Consider the following 25,256-nt stretch of genomic DNA (forward strand, 5'->3'; position numbering starts at 1 on the left):
AAAGTGATAGTGCTCTGATTTTCCTAAGTGGATCTCCTGCTAGTAAAATGAAGCCTTAACTGTCCTCATAATTTATCTTTTCCTGTAATACAACCCACACAACTTCCTGCCCCATCTCCTATGCCTTTAAAGCAGAGATTTGGCTTGGCCAGTATTTAAAAAGTTATTCCTGGTACTACATTAAACCCAGAAGAAACAAAACACAGCAACTCTTTGCTCTGCACTATTTACACAGTTCTACCTTACCCCATGTCCTTCAAGGAGTCAGAAAGCTTGGGTAACTTAGACACTTATGAACTGAAAAATGCCAGGGCAGACAACCAGTCTCTAAGCAAAACCAAGAAGCACCCAGCTAAAAACTTTGTTTGCACAGATGCAAAGGCACGACATCTACATGGGAATCAATATCTGAATTCCAACGTTTTGCTTTTTGTTACACACCCAACCACATGCACAAAATGAATGTAAAGAAAATGTCATGTTTTCTATTTTTAGGTTGAAATACGGAGCTCATAAAAGCAGGGTTGCCATAAATTTTCACATTCACGGATACAACTTATAACCAGGAAAAGAACCACACCACACACACACCCCCAAATTTAACAGTGGTAAACAGTTTTTATTCAGGCAATGAAACATGGAAAAAATATATTAGTAATCATTATAATAATTTGTGAGTATAACTTTTACAAATAGTTACTTGACATATAAAAAGGGAAATTACTGTGCATATAAAATTTATGTAGATGAATATTCCACACAACACAATCCTGATAGCAGTAGTCAATGCAGCGCTCATCCCTCCAGATGAGGGGCTCCTCACACACTTCATGGCACCCGTGGGGACACAGTGGAAGCAGATGTGCAATGAACATTTACTTGGCACATTAGTATAATGAGTATCTACTGGCAAACACACACTTGCTAACAGCAATACTGAAAAGTTTACTGCTACCTCAGATTTAAAAGAAATGCCTGGATCTTATCCCGACGGCTGAGAAGGACCGAGGCTGAGGCTGTGGTGTGGTCACCCACATGCTGCCCTGTATCTGGACTGAGGATGCTTTCAGAGTTCAAATTTGTACATGTCCATTTCAAAATTCTTCATAAATACAAAATTAGCAGTTAATGATGTGACCAAGAAATTACTGTTTTGAGTATATTTCAGATACCACTAAAAGACAGGAGGGGGAGGAAGTAGCATCCTGACAGTTCTAAAATAAAGGATCGATACAGGGAAGGTTCAGACCACATCTCAGCTCTGAGCCTGGCCTCCTCCATACAAGTTAAAGCATTACACAGACCGCCACAGGCCAGCATTGCACGCAACATCTCCATATTAGAACTATAACCAGAATATATATTTATATAATAGCTGTAACCATATTATAGTTAATAAAGTCATTCCTTAGGAATCTTGTTTGTCCAAATCTAACTGCATGCTAAGAGGCACAGAAATGGGATTGCATTTGGACAAAAAATGACGGAAAGTGCAATCTTTAGTCTCCAGGATACAAGCTCTGGCACTAGGGGGTGGGTCTTCCCTGGAGAATGCTGCTGCTGCTATTCTCTTCCAGAGATCCTTCGAGAGGAGAGTCTGTTATACTGGTCTCTTTACCTTTACTCTATGGAGACTCAGGATTTAGTGGTAAATTGCTTTTTAAAAATAACTGGAATCGGGAGGCTAGTCAAACCTTTTTGGACAGATATCTCCTTGAAATACTTCTTTATTAAAGTATTTGAAGAAGATATGACTTCTTAGACCTTTGGCTTGACATTCTGGGATTCCCAGACTATATTGTTCTTTCATAAGCAAATAATAATCTGTTTTCATTTAGATTCTTCAGAATATATAAAATCCCTTGCTTGAATCATGTAATCTTTCAACACCAAGTTTCTATCTTCCCAACAGGATAAAGTCAGAAATGCAAGTCAGAGAGCAAGCTCACAGTCACATGACTTCAAAGGGACAACAGTCAGAGACAGTTCATGAGGTGGCTACCAATTGTAATGAAAAACCAAAAGAAGTTAAAAGGGGGCTTTAGAATTTCTACTCCACTAAAAAAGAATGTGCTGAATCACTTCCAACTCAGTGTACACAGACCTACTACCAAAGCTTGCTCTTAAAAACCGCTTTTGAGCTTACAGTGACCATTGAGCCCTTTGTCAACTTTATGGAAAATGAGTGCTTCACTCCGGCTGCTTTTAGCCAGCCGAGGAACATTTGGGGGCAGTTTACTCTCCCTGTTTATAATTAGAACAAACTCAGGGCTGTCTAATAAATATCTAAGTATTTGTGTGAGAGTTGTACAAAGTATGGGTAGGTTGAAAAGGGTAACTGTCTGGAAAGCAAATTCAACTTGAGCTATCCTCCAAAACGAAACATAAATCTTCCCTTAGATTCCATACCATTCGGGAAGGCTGCCAAATCTTTGGTTTTTCACCATCATGTGCTTCTGCACTTCCTAATTTGGGCTAAGTCTGAAGAAGCTAGAAACTGCATGATAAAACTGGGCTTCCCAGTATTTCCAGAGCAGTTTTACAGAACAAAAGGTTTGGGTAGGCGGCTGAAAGGAGATTCTCCAACCTCGGGAGCTCTGACTGTGACTACCTCAGCAGCCTCTAGGGAAATTGTTCAGTCGGCCTCCTCACGTTGCATTCCCCAATTAAAATACTGCTGGATAAAGACTACCTACACTTTGGTAAAGTCAAAAGCTAAAGAAATGGCTTTGGATCCAGAAGCTCAACAGGATCACCTAATATTCCCAAATCACCATCTAAGCCGCAGCTGCCTTCTACTTTCTTTCTTTTTTTTTTTTTTTTGAGACAGGATCTTGCTGTCTGTCAGGTTGGAGTACAGTGACATTCATGGCTCACTGCAGCCTTGACTTCCCAGGCTCAAGCGATCCTCCCACCTCAGCCTCCCAACTAGTTGGGACCACAGGCATGTGCCACCACGCCCAGCTAATTTTTATATTTTTGGTAGAGACGTGGGTTCACCATGTTGCCCAGGCAGGTCTCAAACCCCTGGACTTAAGCAATCCTCCTGCCTCAGCCTTCCACAGTGTTGGGATTACGGGAGTAAGCCACTGTGCCCGGCCCTTTTTCTCTTCTGTAACAGGGTTTATTATTGCCTGTATAGTACGTTATTTGGCTCTCATCTGTGTTGAGGCAAATTCTATACTATATTCTTACTCTCCAGAGTTTTAAAACTTTTTTTTTTATTTTTAAAGAAAAATAAACAAACATACTTCATTCTGCCCAATATATTCTCATGATCTGTACAAGCTACATTTTAGTTCTCTTTGGAGAGGAGGCATCCGTTAAGTTAGAATGGGGGATATTTGCTCGTAACAGTCATGGCTGAGAGGCCAGGACAAGGATCACTTAACGAGGGTCCTTTGGTGCTCCCTGTCTCCCTGTGCATCAGCCTCATTCACTGGGGTCAGGTTCTTATGGGGCCCCTCCACCAGTGTGCTAGGGAAGGACTGCCGTCATCTCTGTTTAACACATAGCTACTTTCTTAAACCAATAAGCTTAAAAAGATGACTATGAAATTTATAGTGGAGGCCACTATAACGCTTTCATACTTAAAACAGATCAATATAAAACAAGTAAACATGAAAACACCAAAACAGAGCAGCAAAAAGATTTAGCAATCAATGTTTCTTTCTGCAAAATGCAAAATTAACTTCTTTAGTTGTAGAGGACTGAAGAGGAAAGCAGTTATACCAAGGCAACACGTGCTCTTGGTACTATGACCACTAGGACAGCATTCATATTACACCACAGTGACTGCTTTCAACGCCCAAATGATTGTCAAACCACTTCTCAAACGACAGATAATTTCTGTTGTACTTTTTTATATAAAATGTTAAGATAATAGGCTTGAAAATATAGCCTAAGCACCAATTATGATAAATGCATATTGGTAAAACGTGACTTCTGGCTTTAAAAGACATTATTGACCTCCCTGGGGCTAAAGGTTGCACCCATATAAGTAATACACTGCTAAAGAAAAATTAATTTTTTAAGATCTATAGAGGTTCTCCACTAGGCACAATTCATTGCTGAAGTTGGATCATGCAACAGTTTTACGAGAAAAGTAGGAAAGCATACATATACGGAATATAGTGCATATCACCATGAAGACTTTCAGGGTATAAGATTAAGATAGGAGAGTGCTTTAAAACACTTGAATGTATATGGGTTTGCCTATTCAAATAAAAGGGAATTCACTGGGATTTACATGGAAAAATCCATGCTGGGGCTAATGGCCCATCACTCTGAACTGAGTCCAGTAAGAACTTGAGGAATTTGCCTTTGTTAGTACAGACCTTCTCCTTGAACTCCTCTTCCCATTATTCAAATTTTGTTTAAAAATATCAAAACATACTGATTTTTGGAGTGTTTCACTTGACTTTTACTGCTCATTTTGTTAAAAATTCTGTCTTAAGTTAGAAGGTATTTTTTGCTTTTTTTCTTTTCAACCTCTGAAGAGCAATGCATCACACTCGGGGAAGAAAAAATCCATTTCTTCACCTTATAATTGGTAATGGTGCTACAGTTACCTTTTAATTAAACAAGAACTAAGCCTTTTACAAGGAGATTTTCTTCACATATTTAAAATAGAAAGATCTAAACTCAGTCTCAAAAAAAAGAGAAATATAATGAAGACTAAATGTTGATTTTGTATCAACAAACAGAGGCAGAGGAGAGTAAATGACTCTAGGGCAGATTTGCCAAATCCTAGCTTGGAGGAACTTCCATATTGCGGACACTACCTCCAGTCTAAGGACTAGCCCCAAAGGGCCACACCCATTAAAGCTGAGGAGTGCCTGAATACCAGGGCAAATAGTCTTCTCCAGATGTGAAAACCCAAGTCTGCGGTCTTCGCATCTTTAATCCCCCAAATTCTTAAGTTAGCGTTCTGAGTCAGGACTCTACTTCAAAACAGGGTCTTACATCTAAGGAAATATGTTCTTCTGTAGAGAAGTTCTTACTTGACTATGCTTCAGAGAAAAGAGCAGCAGCATCTATAAATATACAAGTATGTGTGTGAGAGTGTGTGTAATAAAAGGGCACCCAGAGCCCCTTCTTGTTTATAAACTGGAAGTAACATTAGGCCAAATTATCTCCTTAAATAAAACCACTGATATTAAAAAAATTAAAAGATTAAATAGGTAACAAAAAAATCAGACAGGTGGTGGAGAAGACCCAAAGAGGATCCACAAAGCTGCAAATTTAACACACTTGGGAAAGTAAAGATGACTTTAAAACAAACTAAACATAAAGAAATCACAAACCCAAACTCAGCAGCCTAAGGGAACCTTCGTACAGTGAACTGGGAGACTCCAGCACTGTCAGGTCACACTCGTTTCTAGACTAGGCAACCCTCTAGGGTTTCTTCCAGGGCCGTTGCATTGGCAGCAAAGCGAGACAGGCAGCAGTAGGCATGTGCTTTTTTTTTTTTTTTTCTCTGCAAAGGGGCAATTTTTCCTGGATAAGGCAAGATAATTGTGGTCACAAGAGAAGCAGCCAAATGCAGATCTGCTGAGCTAACAGAGGGAGTCTCAGTCTGTCTTTCCCAGCTTTGCAATCAGCTCATCACAGATTTTTGTCAGTTCTTCAATTTCTTGATTCTGAAAGACAAATGACAGGATTATGCAGGCCACTTTGTATTTTGAAGTAAAGGCAAATATAGCTAACTAGTCCCAAGTCTGGCTATACCCTACCCTAGATAACCTAATTTAGTAATTCTTAACTTTTCTACATCAGGGATACTTTAAAGAAAAAAAGGCCACACATCTTCTCCTCAAAAAATGTACTCACAAAATTATGCTTAAATTGAGTAAAAACAGTCACCAGCCCTCTGACACTTGTGAACCTCTTAGTTCCCCAATTTTCTTGTTATCAGAGAAATTATCTGGGGTACTTGTCAAAAACACAAGTATCTGAGTCTCACTCAATCCATCAGCATCTCCAGGGATGCTGGAGTCTGAATCTCCCAGGGAACAATGTTCTAGGGGCTATCAGACCCTGATAAAAACTCCTGCTCTAGATGAATGGATGGCACAGGTAGGAGTAGATAATTGGAAATGCAGTAAGAAAAACACACCAGACACATATAAAAATGGAAAGCTAAAAATTGCTTAGTGAGAAATAGGAATTGTTGCTAGTCCTGGTTTTCATTTATCTAGAGCAATTTCTCAACAGCGGCCCTGCTGATATTTTAGGATGGGGAAGTCTGTTGTCCGGAGCTGTTCTGTGCATTGTAGGATGTTTAACAGCACCCCTGGCCTCCTGCAACTCCCACCGGTGACAACCAAACAAATCTATCTCCAGACATTACCTAACACCTAACATCCCCTGGAGGGCAAAACTGTCCCCAACTGCGAGCCACTGACCTAAAGCAATGAAGGGGAAAGATGGCTTCATATTAATATATTGCATAAAAAACAAAAAGAAAGAAAGGCAGTGTCATGACCCCAACTAGGAAGGTGCTCTGAACTTCAGTTAAAATGCAACTTCCTCTCTGCACCCTGCTTGTGGGTGATTTCCACATGAAGTACTTGTAAATTTAATGGTTTGACTTGCTTGTTTCCACGTGGATCAGTAGAAAAGAACTGGACTGAAGTGTCTGAGTAGAAAGCCAAAGTCTCTTTCACCCAGATCTGTCATGAGCCAATCACTGCTGAGGAGGAAAAGCAAATGCCTCTGTGGCCACCCACACCAGGCCCCTTCTGTACCTTCTGCTGCAGGGCCCGTTCCAGGGACTCCACCTTCATCTGTTCTTTCCGGAGTCCAGCGTGGAGAGCTGCACTCTCAGCCTTTGCTTTTGTTCGAACCTGAGCAATCTCTTCATTGGCTCTGTTTATAGTGTTTGGGTGGAATAAAGAGACAAAAAGCACAAGGTTAGTCACTGGGCAAAGCCAGTCAGGATACTAACCACTGACATCTGTGAGGCACAGGCCCCGCACAGGCACCAAATAAATGACTGTGTGGTAAGAGAAAAAATAAAAATCAGTGACCTAAATAATTCCATTTTAATTTATAAAAATTCAATTTACAGACACCTTCAAAATTTCTGTCTCACTAGCAAATGGTTTCTACAACAGTCTTAGAATTTTTTTTAACCCAGTACAAAAGCGGACTGGATAATTATGGAGACGATCACAGCTAGAGTCGGGATGCTAACCCTGACATCTGTGAGACTTGGGCCTACCAGAAGTGAGTTTATTAATGAGATGTGAAAGGCCTTCTTAAAAACCATGTCAGTTGATGAACAGACAATAAACTGATGAAAGGATGCTAAAGCCTCATTAGTAATCAGAGGTATATAAACTAAAACAATAAACTTTAAAAATTGATTGAATTGGCAAAAATTAACAAGGATGTCTTATCCTGTGTGGGCTGAGATGCAAGGAGACAGGCAGGCTCATGTGCCAATGGGTGGATGAAAACTGGAGCAGCCTTATAGAGGGCAATGCAGTAGTCACCAGGATAATTTAAAGTGTACACACCCTCAAACGCAGCCATCCCACTTTCAGTTACAGATTCACAGAAATACTCCCACCTGGCACAACAGTGAGTGCACAGGACGATTGCTGCAGTGTTACCTACAGAAAAGTTTGTAACTGTCTAAATGCCATCAACAAAGAAATGCTATAGTTCTATGACCTAATAAAAAGAATGAGATTCAGCTATATATTCTGACATGAAAAAATGGCCATGATATGCTTGCTACTAAGGGAAGAGGGAAATTTGTCTAATGTGACTCTAATATTGTAAATAGTTTTTACAGTTAAGGTTCCAAGCCATAGTATTTATAAAGACACAAAGAAAAGACTAGAAGGATATACAATAAACCTATGTATAATACATAGAGGGACCTGTATAACCTATGGAGAACACATAAGAAACGTAATTACAATACTATGGGAGTCGGAAGGGGACAGGGGAACTTTTGTTTCTACAAATAGAAATTTAGACAGCAAAATGTACAAGAATGTATTACCTTTTAGTTAAAACGTCAAGTTGCAGGCTGGGCACGGCGGCTCAGGCCTGTAACCCAGAACTTTGTGAAACCAAGGTGGGGGGATCACTCGAGGTCAGGAGTTTGAGACCGGCCTGCCCAATATGGCGAAACCCCGTGTCTACTAAAAATACAAAAATTAGCTGGGCTTGGTGGCAGGTGCCTGTAATCCTAGCTACTGAGGAGGGTGAGGCAGGAGAATCACTTGAACCCAGAGGCAGAGGCTGCAGTGAGCCGACATTGTGCCACTGCACCCCAGCCTGGGCAACAGAGACTCTGTCTCAAAAAAAACAACAAAAAAAATCAAGTGGGATACTACTCCCCAGGATAAACTCCAAATGTATCAGATTTAAGGATTAAAAAAATTAAGCCATAAAGTATAACATGGGAGAATATTTTCTATCCAGCATGGGGAAGATCTTTGTTACTATGACAAGGAATCCAGAAGTTGTAAAGGAAATGACTAACACATCTAACCACATAAAAGTAAATTTCTGAATATCAAAAAATACTATAGGCACGGGCAAAAGACAAATGATAAACTTGAAAAAAATTTTTTTTTTTTTGAGACGGAGTTTCACTCTTGTTGCCCAGGCTGGAGTGCAATGGCGCGATCTTGGCTCACCGCAACCTCCGCCTCCTGGGTTCAGGCAATTCTCCTGCCTCAGCCTCCTGAGTAGCTGGGATTACAGGCACGCGCCACCATGCCCAGTTGATTTTTTGTATTTTTTTAGTAGAGATGGGGTTTCACTATGTTGACCAGGATGGTCTCGATCTCTTGACCTCGTGATCCACCCGCCTCGGCCTCCCAAAGTGCTGGGATTATAGGCGTGAGTCACCGCGCCCGGCCCAAACTTGAAAAATTATTCAAAATTCTTATCACAAAGGGCTGGTGTCCCTAATATATAAAATATATAAACTGACGATAGGAAAATGGGCAAAGAATAGAGTCATTTATAGTAAAGCAAATATATTAATAAATGAATGCTGAAATATATTCAATTTCATTCGTAAGATAAATGCAAATCAAAGTCACATTGATTAAAATAAATGCTCTGTTACTTGCCAAAAACAAACAAAAACCTATGTCGAAATATCATTTTCACCTATTAGATTTCAGAAAATCAAAAAGTTGATCTATTGGCACAGCTGTAGAAAAAAGAGATGTTCTCATATATTATATAGGGATATAAAATGATAAAAGTCTAATGGGGCCAATCTGACAACATTTACAATAATTATAAAATCATATATGCTTTGGCCTAGCAATTCCCTTTCTAACACACAGATCATAAAGATAACTCACAGGCATGCAAAATGATCACCTACCAGGTCACTTACTACAGCACTGTCTGTGGCAGCAAGACATTTTAATTAACTTTAATGTCTAACAGGAAGAGATTGTTAAATAAATTACACATTCCAACAATGGAATACCATGTGGCTATTAGAAAAAAAAAGTGGAAGCTCTTCTTGGACTGAGATGGAAAGATCAAATTATACCGCTAAGCAAAAACAGTAAAGTATGATACAATCATATAAAAAAGGAGAAAAAAATTATAATAGGAAGAAAAAACAGAAACCAACAACGATGATTACCTGGTGTAGAAAAAGGTGGGAATCCAGTGGAAGGGGGCAGGAGCGGAGATGGGTAGTATACACCTTTTTTTGCTTTTTAATGTTTTAACAATGGGAAGAGGGTTTGAAAGGTGAGATAAAACACACATGTACAAATACAACCTGGAGTTGCAAAACAGTGAATTTTTTTTCCTTTGTCAGTCTTCCCACAACATCATGAAAAGTGAAATTCAGAATTTACAAGCTCTTACTTGTCCAGTTTTTCTTCTGCATGGATTTTCAGGGCCTGGTATCGCTGCTCTTCTTGTTTAACTCTGGCTAAGTAATCCTGAGCACATTTCTTCAAGGCTTCTTCATTCTGTTCCAAAGCAAAAATTGAAAGGAAACAGGTCATTTTGTTTCTTCTACTAGTAATCTACCATGAATCAAAGTTTTCCTTTTTTAAAGAATGGAAAAATCTAATTAATTCAGATACCTTTTATTCATACTCTACTGTAACTTGAAATAGGTACATGTAATTCTGAGGAAATTCTATATAATGTCCTCATGTTAATTTTCCGTATCATATAGTAAAGGTCAGTTATACCAATATGCCTACTTTAGGAAGGCAGTTATTCAAAACTGAATGGCAATTTGACTTCCATACTTGATAAACTGGCCAGTTTCATTTTTATTTTAATAGGAAAGTAAAGACATTTCATTGTTGTAATTGTGTCTTGTTGATATTGTAAAGCTAAATTAAATCAACGGGCCTATTTACATCTAAATTTGAAATATTATACTTAATGTCTTTTAGAATATGCAGCTTGAATTTTTCAGTGACATAGAATTCCTTTTAATCCCTTTTACTAATATTGAAAAGGTGACTTATCAGAAAGAACGTTTCTAGAATTCGCCTGAGGTCTGAGGGTTCAATGCTCTCTACACCAAAGCCTGGGGCTTACTGGCTTGACGCAGGAGAGGAATAGCCAAGACGTGCCACCAAGTGGGCTGGATGCCTGAACAACCGAAGAAGGGAAAATGTGGAAAAAATCCAGCTTCACTGGAATAGAAGATACCAGGCCAGTAGACCCTGAGCCCCTATTTAGAAGGATATCCACACCTCTGGCATATGTATTTGATGACCGGTTACCAAGGAAATACACTACTGAAAATGTACCAGGAGATAGATGAAAAAAACACACTACCTTCTTGAACCCTTCCAGAACGCCCTTCAGGTTCTCGTATCTCCTGAAGAGATCAGAAAGGGACCTTTCCACAGAGTTAAGGTCGGCCAGGGCCTGTTCCTTCTCCATGGTCAGTTGCTGGAAGCTTTTCTGAGAGGTCATACTTGTCCTCTGTTCATCTTCTGGGAATCACAAGTCAAAAATAATGGCATGTTTATTCAACAAACAGAGACTCCCCAGAAGCCAAGCAGTGTTCTCAGTGGCAGGGACTCAGTCAGGGATGTGACCAAGTTTCCACTCTCATGGCTTATATTCTAGTTGGGGGAGATGGGTGGTGACAAGTGATGGGGAAAAACAAGGCAGGGTAAGGGGAAATGGGGGCAGGGGAGGGGGTTTTCATTGCACAGAGAGAGTAGTTGTTCTCAGAAGAGATTTGAGCGGAGACTGGACAGAAATGAGGGTGAGTCACACAGCTACTTGGGAGGAGAATATTCCGTAGAGAACAGCTGTGGTAAGGCCCTGAGCTGGGGAGGCATTAGGTGATGTGGAGAGTAGAAAATATCATTTCGGTAATTTAGTGGAGAAAGGCCAGACTTTGGTTTAGGGAGTCAATCCTTATGATATAGATGAGAAGAGACTCTAAATTCAACGCAGGAGGATCAATCCCTGTTGTTTTGTAAAGGCACTACAGGGTCTGATGCAGAGAAACTAAAACCAGCACTAGAGTAAGAACCCTGCACTAAAACACAGGATGCTCCCAGCAGGCATTAGTGATGTGAGTAGGCCACCAATGCTCACAGAATTCACGGCCTGCCATCCTCTAAGGTGAACCTAACTACAGTTGACCCTCATTATTCACCAAGTCTGTATTTCCAAATTCACCTACTTGCTAAAATTTATTTGTAATCCTAAAATCTATCCTCCTGGACTTACATGGTCATTTGTGGATGTGTGCAGAGTGGCAAAAATGCTTTGGTCATCTGATGTGTATACTCTCAGCTGACTGTGAACAAAGCAATACTCTGCCTTCCTGATTCATACTGCAAACAAGTGCTCTCCATGTGGTCTATTCAGGGCCATGTTTTTTGCATTTGTGTGCTTTTTGCTGGAGACCTCACTGTTCTGAGTAGCCTCCAAGGGCAGCGCTAAAGTGCTGTCTAGTGTTCCTAAGCACAAGAAGGCAGTGAGGTGCCTTAAAATACATACATTACAGAAGCTCTGTTCAGACCTGAGCCAAAGTGCCATTGACTGTGAGTTCAATGCTAATGAATCAACCATATATATTAAATAAGGTGTCTTTAAACAGGAATACACATAAGACAAGGTTATATATTGATCAATTGATGAAAATTGTCCTGGGGCCAGACACAGGACTCTAACTCTGTCTCTCCCCTAGAAGCAGTGTTTAGTATCACTAATTCAGTGTTTGCAGCAACTTTATAAAACATACCTCCCATGAATAACGAGACTTGACTGTATTTAAGTGACAGACAAATAAAACTTTGTGACATGGTCTGAAAATCATCCATGGATCCGGCTATGGTCTTATAGTTTATGCCATCCCCCTAACCCCAAATCTGTGTGTTGAAACCTAATCCCCAATGTGTATATTCAGGGTGAGAGAGGGCATGGAGGGGGATTTGGGAGGTGATTATGTCAGGATTAGTGTCCTTACAAAGGAGACCCCAGAGAGCTGGCCAGCCCCTTGTAAGAGGAATGGGCCCTCCCCAGACATCCCATCTGTGGGTACCTTGATGTTCTTTGTTTCCAGAGCTATGAGAAATGTTTGTTGTTGATAAGCTAGCTACCTTGCAGTATTTTGTTATAGCAGCCTGAATAGACTAAGATAGATCCTATGGCTCATACCCTTGAAAAAAAAAATGTTCTTACCAATCATTTGAGCAATAGTCTTTTCATATTCAGCTACAATTTTCCTAAATGAGAAAAAAAAGAATTTATTACCTGAAAGGGGATTTTCAGACAATGAAAGTTGGAGAAATGCTGCCCCAAACAATTAAACACATTAATGTATACTGACCATTTATGTAACCCATTTATCTCCTTTGGGTCTCTCCCTCTCTCTCCCTCTCTTTTTCACATTATACAAATTATACAAGGCCTTTTAGGGTTCAAAAAAGGTTTTTGTTAAGATTTTATGTTTAACCAAACTTAGGGAAACAACTGCCTTCACTTTCTCTTTGCGCCTATTTGAATACTGCAAGGATTAATTCTGCTTAGACGGGTCAATATTTTACAAGCTAAGTTAAAGAACATCTTCTGGGCTCTTCCTAAGAGATGTAATCTGACTTCAGGTTTTCCTGGCCCCAATCCACCCTTTCAGCTGCTCTACCTCTGATTCAGTTACAAGTTTTATTTTGTGTCCTAATTCCAAAAGTATTTCACTTATTTGAAGACTTTAAAGATCACCCTCTTGGGTTAACCCTTCTAGTGAAGTGTGACAATGTCCCTCTGACTCAGTCCAGTGCTGGGTGCTCTGTGAGCAACATCATGTCCTCCCCTGCCCTCACTGGTGGTGCCCCCATCACTTTTGACGTCATAGCCAAGTTGGTTATTACGGATGGTTACCGCCTTCTAAGAGCAGGAATGTCTCTTCCCTTCCTTTCCCTCAAGCCCAGCATAGGTCCTTACACCCAGGAAATGCTCAAAAGAGAAATAACAGAAGAACAACAAATTAGGGGGATATTTTAAAATGTTTTTTTAATGATTCACGTGTTGACTATACAAAAGTCTTTGGTATAGGCTTTTCTAGTCAAATCAGGTCTAGTAGGAGTGAAGCCAGATTTTCGCTTGTGAATAGGCTTGAGTGAGAGGTTGGACAGTGAATTGCGACTGAATAAAAACCTAACATATTGGAGAAGTTAAATGTCTTTAATGGGTATTTCAGTTTAAGACTGTTAGTTATGAGATTAAGCTCCATTGCTAGTAAGAGGCCTAAAGTGGTCACACCTAGGGCTGTGAGCTTTAGGTACAGCGGTATAGTTGTTTAGGGGAATGAAACAGGAATGATACTGTTGGTGAGGAGGAACTCAGTGAAGGCACTGCTGATTGTTAGGTGCTTAACTGAGTTAATTAGGAAAGGATTATTTTTGTTAATAATAATCAGAGTGGTGAAGTGAGGTTGTCCGATTAGAGTGAAGAAAATAATACGGGCACTATAGACAGCTGTTATGGAAGCGGCAATGAGAGTAAGAGAAAGGGCTCAGGCGTTGGTGTCCGACATGTTAGCAATTTCAATAAGGTCTTTAGAGTAAAAGCTTGTGAGGAAAGGCATGCCTGTAAGTGCAAGGCTGCCAATAATAAGGGAGGAGGAAGTGAGGGGTAAAGTCTTGAATAGTCCTATTTTTCAGGTGTCTTGTTCATCACTGAGACTATGGATGATGGGTCCTGAACACATAAATAATACAGCTTTAAAAAAGGTATGAGTGCAGATGTGAAAGAATGCTAGGCGTGGCTGATTAATGCCAATTGTGGCTATTATAAGGCCCAGATGGCTTGTGGTGGCAAATGCTAAGATTTTTTTGATATCGTTTTGTGTTAGAGCATAGATTGCTAACAAGGTGGTAACAGCCTCTAGACATAATGTCAAGGTTTGGGTTGATGGATTATTTTCTATAAAGGGTAGAAGTGGATGAGCAGGAAAACTCCTGCTACAGCTATAGTGCTGGAGTGGAGTAGGGCTGAGACTGGGGTTGGACCTTCTTATGGTGCATGGAAGTCAGGGATGGAGGCCCAATTGAGCTGACTTTCCTGCTGCTGCTAAGAGGAAGCTGACTATAGAAAGGAGTCGGGGGTAGGGTTTAAAACAAATGCTTGTTGAAGCTTTCATGTGTTGGAAGATAAGTAGAATCATGCTATAGCTAAAATAAAGCTGATAGCGCCAATGTGGTTGAACAGAACTGCTTGGAGGGCTGCTGTATTAGCATTTGCCGGGCGTGCCATCAACCAATTAGGAAGAAACACATAATTCCTTTGCCTTCTCATCCGATAAAAAGTTGAAAGAGGTTGTTGGCAGTAACCAACAAGTGAATTATTTATGCGTTTTTTTTCTCCTCTACTTTCATTTCATCTTTAGTCATTTCATGTCTCATAACTCTGCTTTCTAGAAAGTGAGGAAAAATAAAAAGACTTCGATTTCAAGTCAATCAATTTTGTTTCTTGTTAACAAACTTTCGATCATCTATTTGGTGGTTATGTAATTTGAAACTATCATGCATAGTTAATTTTTAAAAAGTATTATGGACCAGGTGCCATGGCTCATGCCTGTAATCCCAGCACTTTGGGAGGCTGAGGCAGATGCATTTCTTGAGGTCAAGAGTTAGAAACCAGCCTGGGCAACAGAGCAAGAGCTCATCTCTAAAAAAAAATTATGCAGGCGTGGTGGTGCATATATGTGGTCCCAGCTACTTGGGAGGCAGAGGTGGGAGGATAAGTTGAGCGCAGGAGGTCAAAGCTGCAGTAAGCCATAATCAAACCACTGCACTCCAGCCTGGATGACAGAGAACCTACCTCAAAAAAAAAAAAAAAGAAAAAAAAAAAGTAGTATTATGAATTTTAATGTCTCTATCATTGGATAAATCCTATTATTCTGTATTCCAAATGGATATTTTGATACAAATTTTTGTCGATTCTTCTAAGAAGATAAGAATTACGTGGGTTCTGTTTACATGTTATGTTCTGAACAACCCAAGATAAACTACAGTATTTGAATATAATAACTGGTTAGCAATAAATCCTGAAATAACATTCTCTCTCTCTCTTTTTTTTTAATAAAAGCTGGGGTTTCACCATGATGGCCAGGGTGGTCTTGAGCTCCTGACCTCAGGTGATCCACCCACATCAGCTTCCCAAAGTGCTAGGATTACAGGCGTGAGCCACCGCGCCCAGCCTGAAATAACATTCTCAATCACAAAGCAAGGTGTAAACAGCAAAGCCCTCAAGCTCTCAATACTTGGTTCTGTGATAAGCAAACACTGTCATCACACTTCATCTGTATCAAATCTAACAGTGCATGCAAGTATCCAGCCCCTCCCCAAAACCTCCAGTCTAACCTCATCTCCAAGACCTCTTGCCGAGTCTCTTCATATTTCTTCTTCCATTCATTTGCTTCAATCTCTTTAGTGATTATCTAGAGTATAATAAAGCTTAGTTTTACCCCATCTAATACAGTTTGCATTTAAGTCTGGGGACTGAAACAGCACACAACCAGGTCTAACTCAAGATGTTCAATCTGTATTAGGAATATAAACCTCAATATTTAATGTTTGTAAACATTTGGGAAAGTGTACTCTAAGCTACCTAGGATGCTGGGATGCAGATATGAGAACAAAGATGAGTAGAACATCTCCCAGAAATTCCAAGTGGTATTTACAGCCTCTGTGAACTTTATCTTGGTCCAGGACCTAGCTCTCAGCTCTGCAGGGCAGACCATGACTGGAACAGATAGTAAGAACAGAGCCATCTGACTGGCAGGTATTCACCCTAACCAAGGCCATGTAATTGCAGCTGATGCCAGGTCACCAGAGAATGAAACTGCCAGAAAATCAAAGCACTGGAAGTTGGCATGAGCAGCATATTCTCTTTCTATAGAGATTTTTGACAGCTTCATAAAAATGGAGTCAGAAGGAGGGGGCTCAGATGTATAATACCCTGAGCTGGCTACATCTAGCTATAGGACCCATCACCACGGGTAAGAGTCTTGCTGGTCAGCCCGGAACCCAGGCTCATAATTGGGAAGCTCTTGCTAACTGGAAGGAAATACTCTAAATTCATTGCCTCAAACTCCATTTGCCCTGGGTGGGGCTTGGATGGGCAGCCATGGCTCCCCTCTTACGGTACTTCCCTGTCTGTGCCTCTCTCTTCCTAATTGGTAGTTTTGTTATATTTATTGGGATCTCAAGAACAAAGCAGGTATCCTGTCTGCTTCAGGTAACCAGGCACCTCTTTACTTTGATCCATTAGGTAGTAGGAAAAAGATAAAGTCACTTTTCTCATTTACAAGATTTTGGCCAGGCATAGTGGTACATGCTTACAGTCCCAGTTACTCAGGGGGCTGAGGCAGGAGGATCACTTGAGCCTAGGAGTTCGAGGCTGCAATGAGCTATAATTGTGCCACTGCACTCCAGCCTTGGTGACAGGGGTATCTTGTGTCTTACAAAAAAAAAAAAAAAAAAAAAAAGACTTTGGTGGGCCTCCTTACCATTGCTCCCAAGTTTTGAAAACAGGACTGACATCCCTCATTACCAACTTGATGCTATTTTATAAAGCTTTAAAAGACCTACAGCTGAGGTGCTTAACCATTTCAGCATACTGTAAAAATAAAATTGTCACACCTTCAAGAACAGGTGGAATCATCAAGAATTATACAAACCAAACACACAAAATACAGCACAGAAATATGACAGGAGAGGGTGGGTAACTGATTAATGGTACATAACAACAATGTCTTTCATATTTTTCACATAACCAGAAAAGTCCTAACAGTGATCTATTTCGAACAAAGGCTGTTCAAGAAAGAGAAGAGTAGAACTGTTTAAAGAATGAATGGAAGTAGGAAACTGTGTATTACCACAAATAATTTAAAAATGTTTAGGCATGAGCATATATCCTCTGCAAAATAAGAGCACTGGTTTAGTTACACATATGAGCAAAGCTGGCAAAATTAGATATTTTAAATGTCAGGGTTGAAAGAGAAAGAAGGGTACATAATTCTTAAGAGTATTTCAGATTGTCAACATTTTTCTCCAGAGACCAGAATGTCAGGAATCCAGAGCCACTGCCACAGGGAGCCCTTTTTATGACCTAAACAAGCTGCAGGAAACAAGAACTTCCAGCCTGGGATAACTTGAGCCAGCAGAGATGCAATCTACCTGCTGGCACACGGGCCTTACAAAGAAATGGAGTGGTAAGTAGACTAAACAGGAGAGCTTTTACCTCCTCTCTTATTAAGGTGAGCACAGCTGTCTTATCTGATTCGCTGAGGCAGATCCCATCCAGGGGGCTCTCACTTCCACAGGACACTGACACAGAGGCCTTCTCCGCAGAGGACTCCAGCAGCCCCTGTGGGGAAAGGGATTGTATTAAATAAGTCAGTCTTCAGCTTCTTAACCCCAGACATCCTTCAACAACTTTCTCATTACTAAATTGATCACACCCTTTAAAACCAAGTTTAAAGAAAAATCAGCAGGAGGGAAGCTTTTTAAAAAACAAATCTAATTATGGAAGTACCTAAAGAAAAACTGTCATAATGACTATCAGAGTGGTCTTAGCTTCTGTTGAACAGATAACCTGGAGAAATTTTACTCTGATCTAGAAGGGAGAAAGTGTACTTATAAGAGGGGTCAGTCACCAAAGAACCACATGGATAAGAGAAACACACTCATGATTAAGTTTGTGGGGATGATAAGCTCCATGTAAACAGAACTTTCTTTTTTAAAAAAGCAAAACAAAAACAAGTGACAGCTGCTCCTGTTACATATCAATGCTTTACATGTATCTTTAGCCACTGCAGATGGAAATGTTTCTAAAATACTACCTTTCAGGCCTAAGGAGGCAGAAATAGCAAATATATTTGAATTCTTTGAACTCACACCCCTACCCTTCAACATGGATGATTCAGGATCAGCATGAATTTCCACTGCTCTGTGGCGACCTCCTGCTGTAACCCAGCCTGCTGGGTGTGCACCACTGTTGCCCATATGCACAATGATCAAATGTAAGTCAAGGTCCGTGTCTGTGTGTTGGTTCTGCCTTGCTACTAAGTTTTCCACTCCCTTCTGGCAGCACTTTGCCTTCTGAGGTGCTGGCTCGCTTCTATCATAAACTCAGGTTCCAGAGCAAAGCACTGGCAAGCATTTTTCTTTCTTTTTTTTTTTTCATTTATTTTATTTTATTTATTTTTTATTGCATTTTAGGTTTTGGGGTACATGTGAAGAACATACAAGATTGTTGCATAGGTACACACATGGCACTGTGATGTGCTGCCTTCCTCCCCACTACCTATATCTGGTATTTCTCCCCATGCTATCTCTCCCCAACTCCCCACCCCCTGCTGTCCCTCCCCTATTTCCCGCCTACAGACCCCAGTGTGTGATGCTCCCCTCCCTGTGTCCATGTGTTCCATTGTTCAACTCCCACCTATGAGTGAGAACATGCAGTGTTTGATTTTCTGTTCTTGTGTCAGTTTGCAGAGAATGATGGCTTCCAGGTTCATCCATGTCCCTACAAAGGACACAAACTCATCGTTTTTGATGGCTGCATAGTATTCCATGGTGTATATGTGTCACATTTTCCCTGTCCAGTCTATCATCGATGGGCATTTGGGTTGGTTCCAGGTCTTTGCTATTGCAACCAGTGCTGCAATGCACATTCATGTGCATGTGTCCTTATAGCAGAACGATTTATAGTCCTTTGGATATATACCCAGTAATGGGATTGCTGAGTCAAATGGAATTTCTATGTCTAGGTCCTTGAGGAATCGCCACACTGTCTTCCACAATGGTTGAACTAATGGACTTTGTACTATTTTCCTTCCTAAAAGGCATTTTTGGTGGCTATACCTCCCACCTATGGAAGTAAACTTTTTACATAAATGAGTCATCTAATACTTTGGGAACATCCAAAATGCCAGAGTGACCTGGAATAATCTTAATCTTAAATGTGCAATAACTGATCAATTAGTTATTGATTATAATCAATCCGTTACATCTTGTGTGAATCACACTAAACATAAAGTCCATGGTGAACTTAGACCAGTGACTTTTAAATTTTCAGTCATCATAGTTTTACCCTCTCTCTAGAAAACACTCAGAAACAGAATTTTAGCACACGGCTTCACAGACCTCAGCCATGGGTCCCAAACAGAAACCTGTCTCAGGCCACAGAAAAGAAAAATACAAAAGCCACAAGCTGGCAGTGCCCATGTTCCAGCAGCACTTGGGGGAGGGCAGCCCACTATGCCAAAGGAAGTCCAAAGTCCCCACAAAACCTCTCTTCTTTCTCTTGGAATATATCTACCGCTAGAACCAGAAGGCACTTACAGTAGGCAGCCCCTAAAATGCCCACCCAGTAACCCCTACCTCCAGTACAAATCTCCTCTCTCTGTAATCTCTTGCCTTTCAGTGTAGGCTGGACCTAGTGACTCATCAGAATATGGCAAACATCATGGATGTCACCTATGAGGTTAGGTTCTGAACAAACTCTGACTTCCATGTTTTGAGAAGCTACAGGAAAAGGCCCATATGGCAAAGATGTCTCTGCCAACAGCGGGGAACCAAGACTTGCCAACAACCACGTGAGTAAGCCTGGAAGCAGATCCTCCTCAGGATCCTCCCCAAGTCAAGTCAGGAGATGACTCCAGCCCTGGTCAATACTTTGCAGTCTGCAACAGACTCTGTGTCAGAGGCACCCAGCAAAGCTTCCCAAGATTCCTGACCCACAGAAACAACGAGATAATAAACACTTGCTTTAAGTGTCAGAGTAATGTGTTACACAGCAGTAGATAGCTGATACACCCCTGGACCTTTGAATCATCTCATTAATTTCTTGTGCCTTGTTTCTTATCAAGAAACCGTAACTTGACTAAAGGGAGGTAATACAGGAGGCCAAGCTGACACTTGATTCATCAGTTACACTTCCGATTCCAAATTAATAACATTTTAAATTAATAACATTTCATGGGTCATGAAATTAATAATATTTCATGGGTCAGTCTCTTGTGAATTCTTAGTTTAAGCCAGAGTCCCCAGGTTGAGTCAACTTTAGGAAACAGATTCTCAGTGCTTCCCATGGCTACCAAGTTCATGAGAATTTGGGAAATAAGCCCCCTAAAAATCTTAGCCAGGAAACATCAATGTCCATTACAGAGTTCAGCAGCTCATTCATTTGTTGAGGGGTAAATGAATTCAGTCTGTCTGCTAAACAACTCAATGCTAACACATTTGGGGTCCAGAAGAGGCGGTATCCTGCGCTGGAGGTGGAAGATCAGACCTTGGATGGTAGATGATGTCTCCAGGCTAAGTAGGCTCTTCAGCATGCCAGTTCTCCCGGACCACTCTCTTCTCTGCCTGGCCACATCTATAAGCCTCACTACTCAAAATGCAGCAGCTCTTATAGGTGTAAGGGCAGGAATGTATCCTGGCCTACTTTGGCCATCTTTTCCAGTCTCCTAGGATTTAACTTTTTACCTTCCTTAGTTGTTTAGGTTGCTTATCAAAAAGTGCAGAACATCTCATAGGGGTGTCCAAGGGAGAGAATACAGTCATGAGTTCTTAGTTTCTGTTTCTGGTTGGGCCAGTAAAGCCCCTTCCTCATCCCTCTTTTCTGCTTATCACTAGAGACAGAAACTAAAAACCATGGCTTCAGGCTGCTAAAAGCCTAAAACAAAATGACAGAACAACAAAATTAAGCAAGTTGGACAAGCTTGTTATAGAATCTACCATCACAGAGAATTGGCCAGAAGATCTCTTTCAGGCCTGGGCCATCTAGTATATCTTTAATGAAGATGCTAAATCAATCAATTATATCTTTCCGAAGGGGCTTCATTTCATGTTTGCCAATGCTTCTCTCAGTCCCTCAAAACGTTCACAATTGAGGACCAACAAAGACCTGTCTATAGACAACAGAACTCAATGGAAGCCCTGTTGCAAATTTACAGTGAACACAGATACCACAGATTCCCGTGGCTGTGTCCTAGCAGCAAGAGAATTTGCATCAACTAATCTGTGGCAGTGTGCTGACTGTGCTCATCCCGTCACTTGCCTACAATCATAGCAGAGCAGTACTAGCCCCTGCCGTACTCTAACAGAGACATGCCCGGAAAAGCCAAATGAACTCAACTTTTCTTTATTTCTTTAAATAATTTTTTTGTTTGTTTGTTTTTGTTTTTTTGAGTAAAGATGGGGTTTCACCATGCTGGCCAGGCTGGTCTTGAACTCTTGACCTCAGGTGATCCACCCACCTCGGCCTCCCAAAGTGCTAGGATTACAGGTATGAGCCACCGCACCAGGCCATGAACTCTTAAGAAGTTTATAACTTAAAAAGGAAAGTTAGCTTCTTATGTGAAAAATGCTGTGGAATAACAGCTGAAAAACAAGGTGAGAGTGACTCCCCACCACTGACTGTACTCTGGCCTTAGTCCCAGCCACCACCTGCTGCTGGGCACAAGACACATAGGAATGGACTTCAGAGCAACATGGAGAAACTTAGAAAGTAAATGCTGATTAAACAGATTTTTTTCATTCAACGTGTTACGTGGTGAAATTTCTTTATACAATGTTTATTCAATGTTCTAAGGAAGAAGTTAATTTATGTTGGGAAGTTCAAATGGAGTTGCTTTTAAAAGGTCACAGCATATGACAGGTTCCTCACCAACTGGCTCCAGAGACAGTGTTTGCCACTTTTCTTTTTCACTCTTTCCCATGTTTCCTATCAAATCCCACCAGTGTATTCTAGCACACCAGTGTATTCTAGCATACCACTAGTGTATTCTAGCACTTTACAGCTTAAATCTTTCACACTGTCATTTCATCTTATCCTCACAACCACTTCGATGAGGCAGATGGGTGCTGCTCATTTTATGGATGAATAAGTTGGGAATCAGGAAGTTTAAAGTTTGTTTCAAGAACTGAGTAAACCAGCCAGGTGCAGTGGCTCATGCCTGTAATCCCAGCACTTTGGGAGGCCAAAGTGGGCAGAATGCTTGAGCCCAGGAATTTGAGACCAGCCTAGGCAACATGGCAAGACCCCATTTCTACAAAAAATACAAAAATTAGCTGGGTGTGGTGGCACGCACCTCTAGTCCCAGCTACTTGGGAGGCTGTGGAAGGAGGATCACTTGAGCCCAGGAGGTAGAGGTTGCAGTTAGCCAAGATTGCGCCACTGCACTCCAGCCTGGGCAACAGTGAGACTGTCTCAAATGATAATAATAATAATAATAATAATATACCTCAGTTAACCCAATACATCCAAAATATTATCATTCAACATGTTGTTAATATTAAAAGTTGAGACATTTATGCTTCTTCTTTTTCTGAGTAGCTACAGTTCAAGTGCTCAATAGCCACCTGCAGGTAGGGCCACTGTATAGAACACTGCAGAGACTATATGTTCCTCAAGTGAAGAAATTGTATCTTATTTACATTTTATTCTCATCACCTAACACTGACCAGAATTTAGCAAATTCACATGGGCTTTAAAATTAATACTGAAAGAAACCTGAGCCCCACCTGGCCCTCCACATTAAGGAACTTACAAGCACGGCAGACCCGTCTTCTTCCATCTTCTGACACGTCTCCTTCTCTATCCCTAAGAGAGAAAGTCATTTTTATAGTTAACCCAAGGAGTCAGTTTCTTTCCCTCCTAGTGAAAGGTTCTTGGAGACCCCAGTGCAGGTCGAGAATGACTATGAATACATGAAAAGCATTTTAAGATTTTATTTAAAAGGAGCGCTGGCATTTTGTTGGGCATTGTGCAGTTCAGCGTTATATGTCTATGACATTGAGAAGAGTCACGAATGTTTGTCAGCCTTCAGGCAGAAAAAACAGCAAGGCTGCCCCCTTGTGTCCATTAAAAGTTTGGACAATGCATTGTGCTAACCATGGTATTATTTCAGAAAGGGGTCCCTGTGTAACACCAAATTTTTTTTAATCATCAAGTCAGAGTGAATTTAAATTCCAACCCAGAAGGGTGGCCTTGATCTAATTAATACAGCAGATAAGATAATAAGCTTTAAAATTCAAGCCAGCAAAACTGATTCTCCCCTTCACACCCTTCAAACGGGCTTCCTTGTCTCAGGTCCATCCCCTAGTAGGGTGGAGGGTGACATTTAAAATAACCAGAAGATGGCCAGGTGTGGTGGCTCACACCTGTAATCCCAGAACTTTGGAAGGCCAGGTGGGTGAATCACCTGAGGTCAGGAGACTAGCCTGGCCAACACGGCAAAGCCTTGTCTCTACTAAAAATACAAAAACTAGCCAGGCGTGGTGGCGGGTGACTGTAATTCCAGCTGCTAGAGAAGCTGAGGCAGGAGAATCACTTGAACCCAGGAGGTGAAGGTTGCAGTGAGCCAAGGTCATGCCACTGCACTCCAGCCTGGGCAACAACAGCAAAACACAGCCTCAAAAATAAAAAAAAATAAATAATAAATAAAATAAACAGAAGATCCACTGATTGAAGTAAATGTAAAAATACAGAAAAGCATACAAAACTTTAAAGTTACAATCCTCTACATGGCAATCACTAACTACTATTGTTGTCAATATCTAATATTGAAAACACAAATGTGACCATCATTCCCTTGTTCCAAAACCTTCAACCCCCTCCCTACCTATAGGATCAAGCTCAGATTCCACGGCACGACCTCATTTCCCACTTGCCATGTACTCACAGAAAGCAACTGGGCATTTTACCAACATGGTAGTTTCCTTCTCATGGCTGTGTGAGACTTGTTTCCTGGAGAACATCTAGTTAAGTATCCACCAGAACCCAGCTCCAACGTAACAGGGCCTGTAGCCACTCCCACACCCAGGATGCAGCCTCCACTTGCCTGTGATGTGGCTGATCAGTTACAGTGTAACTGCTTGTTTAAATCTGTTCCCTCTGCTATTTGCTAACTTTGAAGATAGCACTGTATGCAATAGGGATACATACATTTTTGTTGAAGGAATTTCCTCCATTGAGGAAGAACATAATTCAATAAATGTTTACCATGTACTGTGTCAAAGATGACTCAAAGATGACCGTCTCATGGTGTCTAACCTCAGCAAGTTTATAATATTACCTTCCTATAATTTGCACCCTCCACTAGGTGCTGTGGAACAGGAAGGGGAACAGGAAATACAGGAGGATAAAGCATGCTGGAGAGACCTGAAGGGGTGTGCAGAACTGTGTAGGAGGTGGCAAAGGAAGACACTTCAGATGGAAGAAACCAAGGCAGGTGTTAAGAATATTCAGGATTAACCCAGAGAAACCGGAGGAATGGCAAACAAGGTCTTTGGGAAAGACGTCAGGGCAGAAGGCAGTGTTGGAAAAAATCAGGAACAATGCCTGGCACATCATTTTATAGATGAGAGACTGAGGCCTGGGATGGAAAGGAGGTCAGGGGGAATAAACTGCTCTAAGTCCTGACTTTCCATCTGCTTCCCTGGCTTAATGGCAGATCATGACTTTTAAAATTCTATGCATAAAAGCCCATAAATAAAATTATGTTGCTTTTTTTTTTTTTTCTTGAGACGGTGCCTCGCATGTCACTCAGGCTGGAGTGCGGTGGTATGATCCCAGCTCACTGTAGCCTCTGCCTCCCGAGTTCAAGTGATTCTCCTGCCTCAGCCTCCTGAGTAGCTGGGATTACAGGCATGAACCACCATGCCTGGCTAATTTTTGTACTTTTAGCAGAGACAGGGTTTCACCATGTTGGCCAGGATGGTCTCAATCTCCTGACCTCGTGATCTGCCCACCTCAGC

At 41.0% G+C, this 25,256-nt stretch overlaps 1 protein-coding gene across 15 annotated transcripts in view; it reads right to left on the reverse strand.

The window, feature by feature from the left end:
* Positions 1–598: 598 nt before the first annotated feature.
* The window catches only part of TACC1 (transforming acidic coiled-coil containing protein 1), a 128,681-nt gene continuing 104,023 nt past the window's right edge, over positions 599–25,256 (reverse strand). For all 15 annotated transcript variants that reach the window (XM_032288163.1, XM_032288153.1, XM_032288164.1 and 12 more), the window contains 8 exons: positions 23,048–23,100; positions 17,731–17,856; positions 15,849–15,925; positions 12,670–12,713; positions 10,801–10,961; positions 9,865–9,971; positions 6,750–6,870; positions 599–5,642 (listed from right to left, as the gene is read on the reverse strand). In XM_032288163.1, the coding sequence (XP_032144054.1) occupies positions 5,574–5,642; positions 6,750–6,870; positions 9,865–9,971; positions 10,801–10,961; positions 12,670–12,713; positions 15,849–15,925; positions 17,731–17,856; positions 23,048–23,100 (758 nt within the window). In that variant the 3' untranslated portion in view covers positions 599–5,573. The remainder of the gene's footprint in view (positions 5,643–6,749; positions 6,871–9,864; positions 9,972–10,800; positions 10,962–12,669; positions 12,714–15,848; positions 15,926–17,730; positions 17,857–23,047; positions 23,101–25,256) is intronic.

The sequence above is a fragment of the Sapajus apella genome, unplaced genomic scaffold (assembly GCF_009761245.1).
Source record: "Sapajus apella isolate SASKATOON/1434 unplaced genomic scaffold, GSC_monkey_1.0 scaffold21, whole genome shotgun sequence".
Classification (NCBI taxonomy): Eukaryota; Metazoa; Chordata; class Mammalia; order Primates; family Cebidae; genus Sapajus; species Sapajus apella.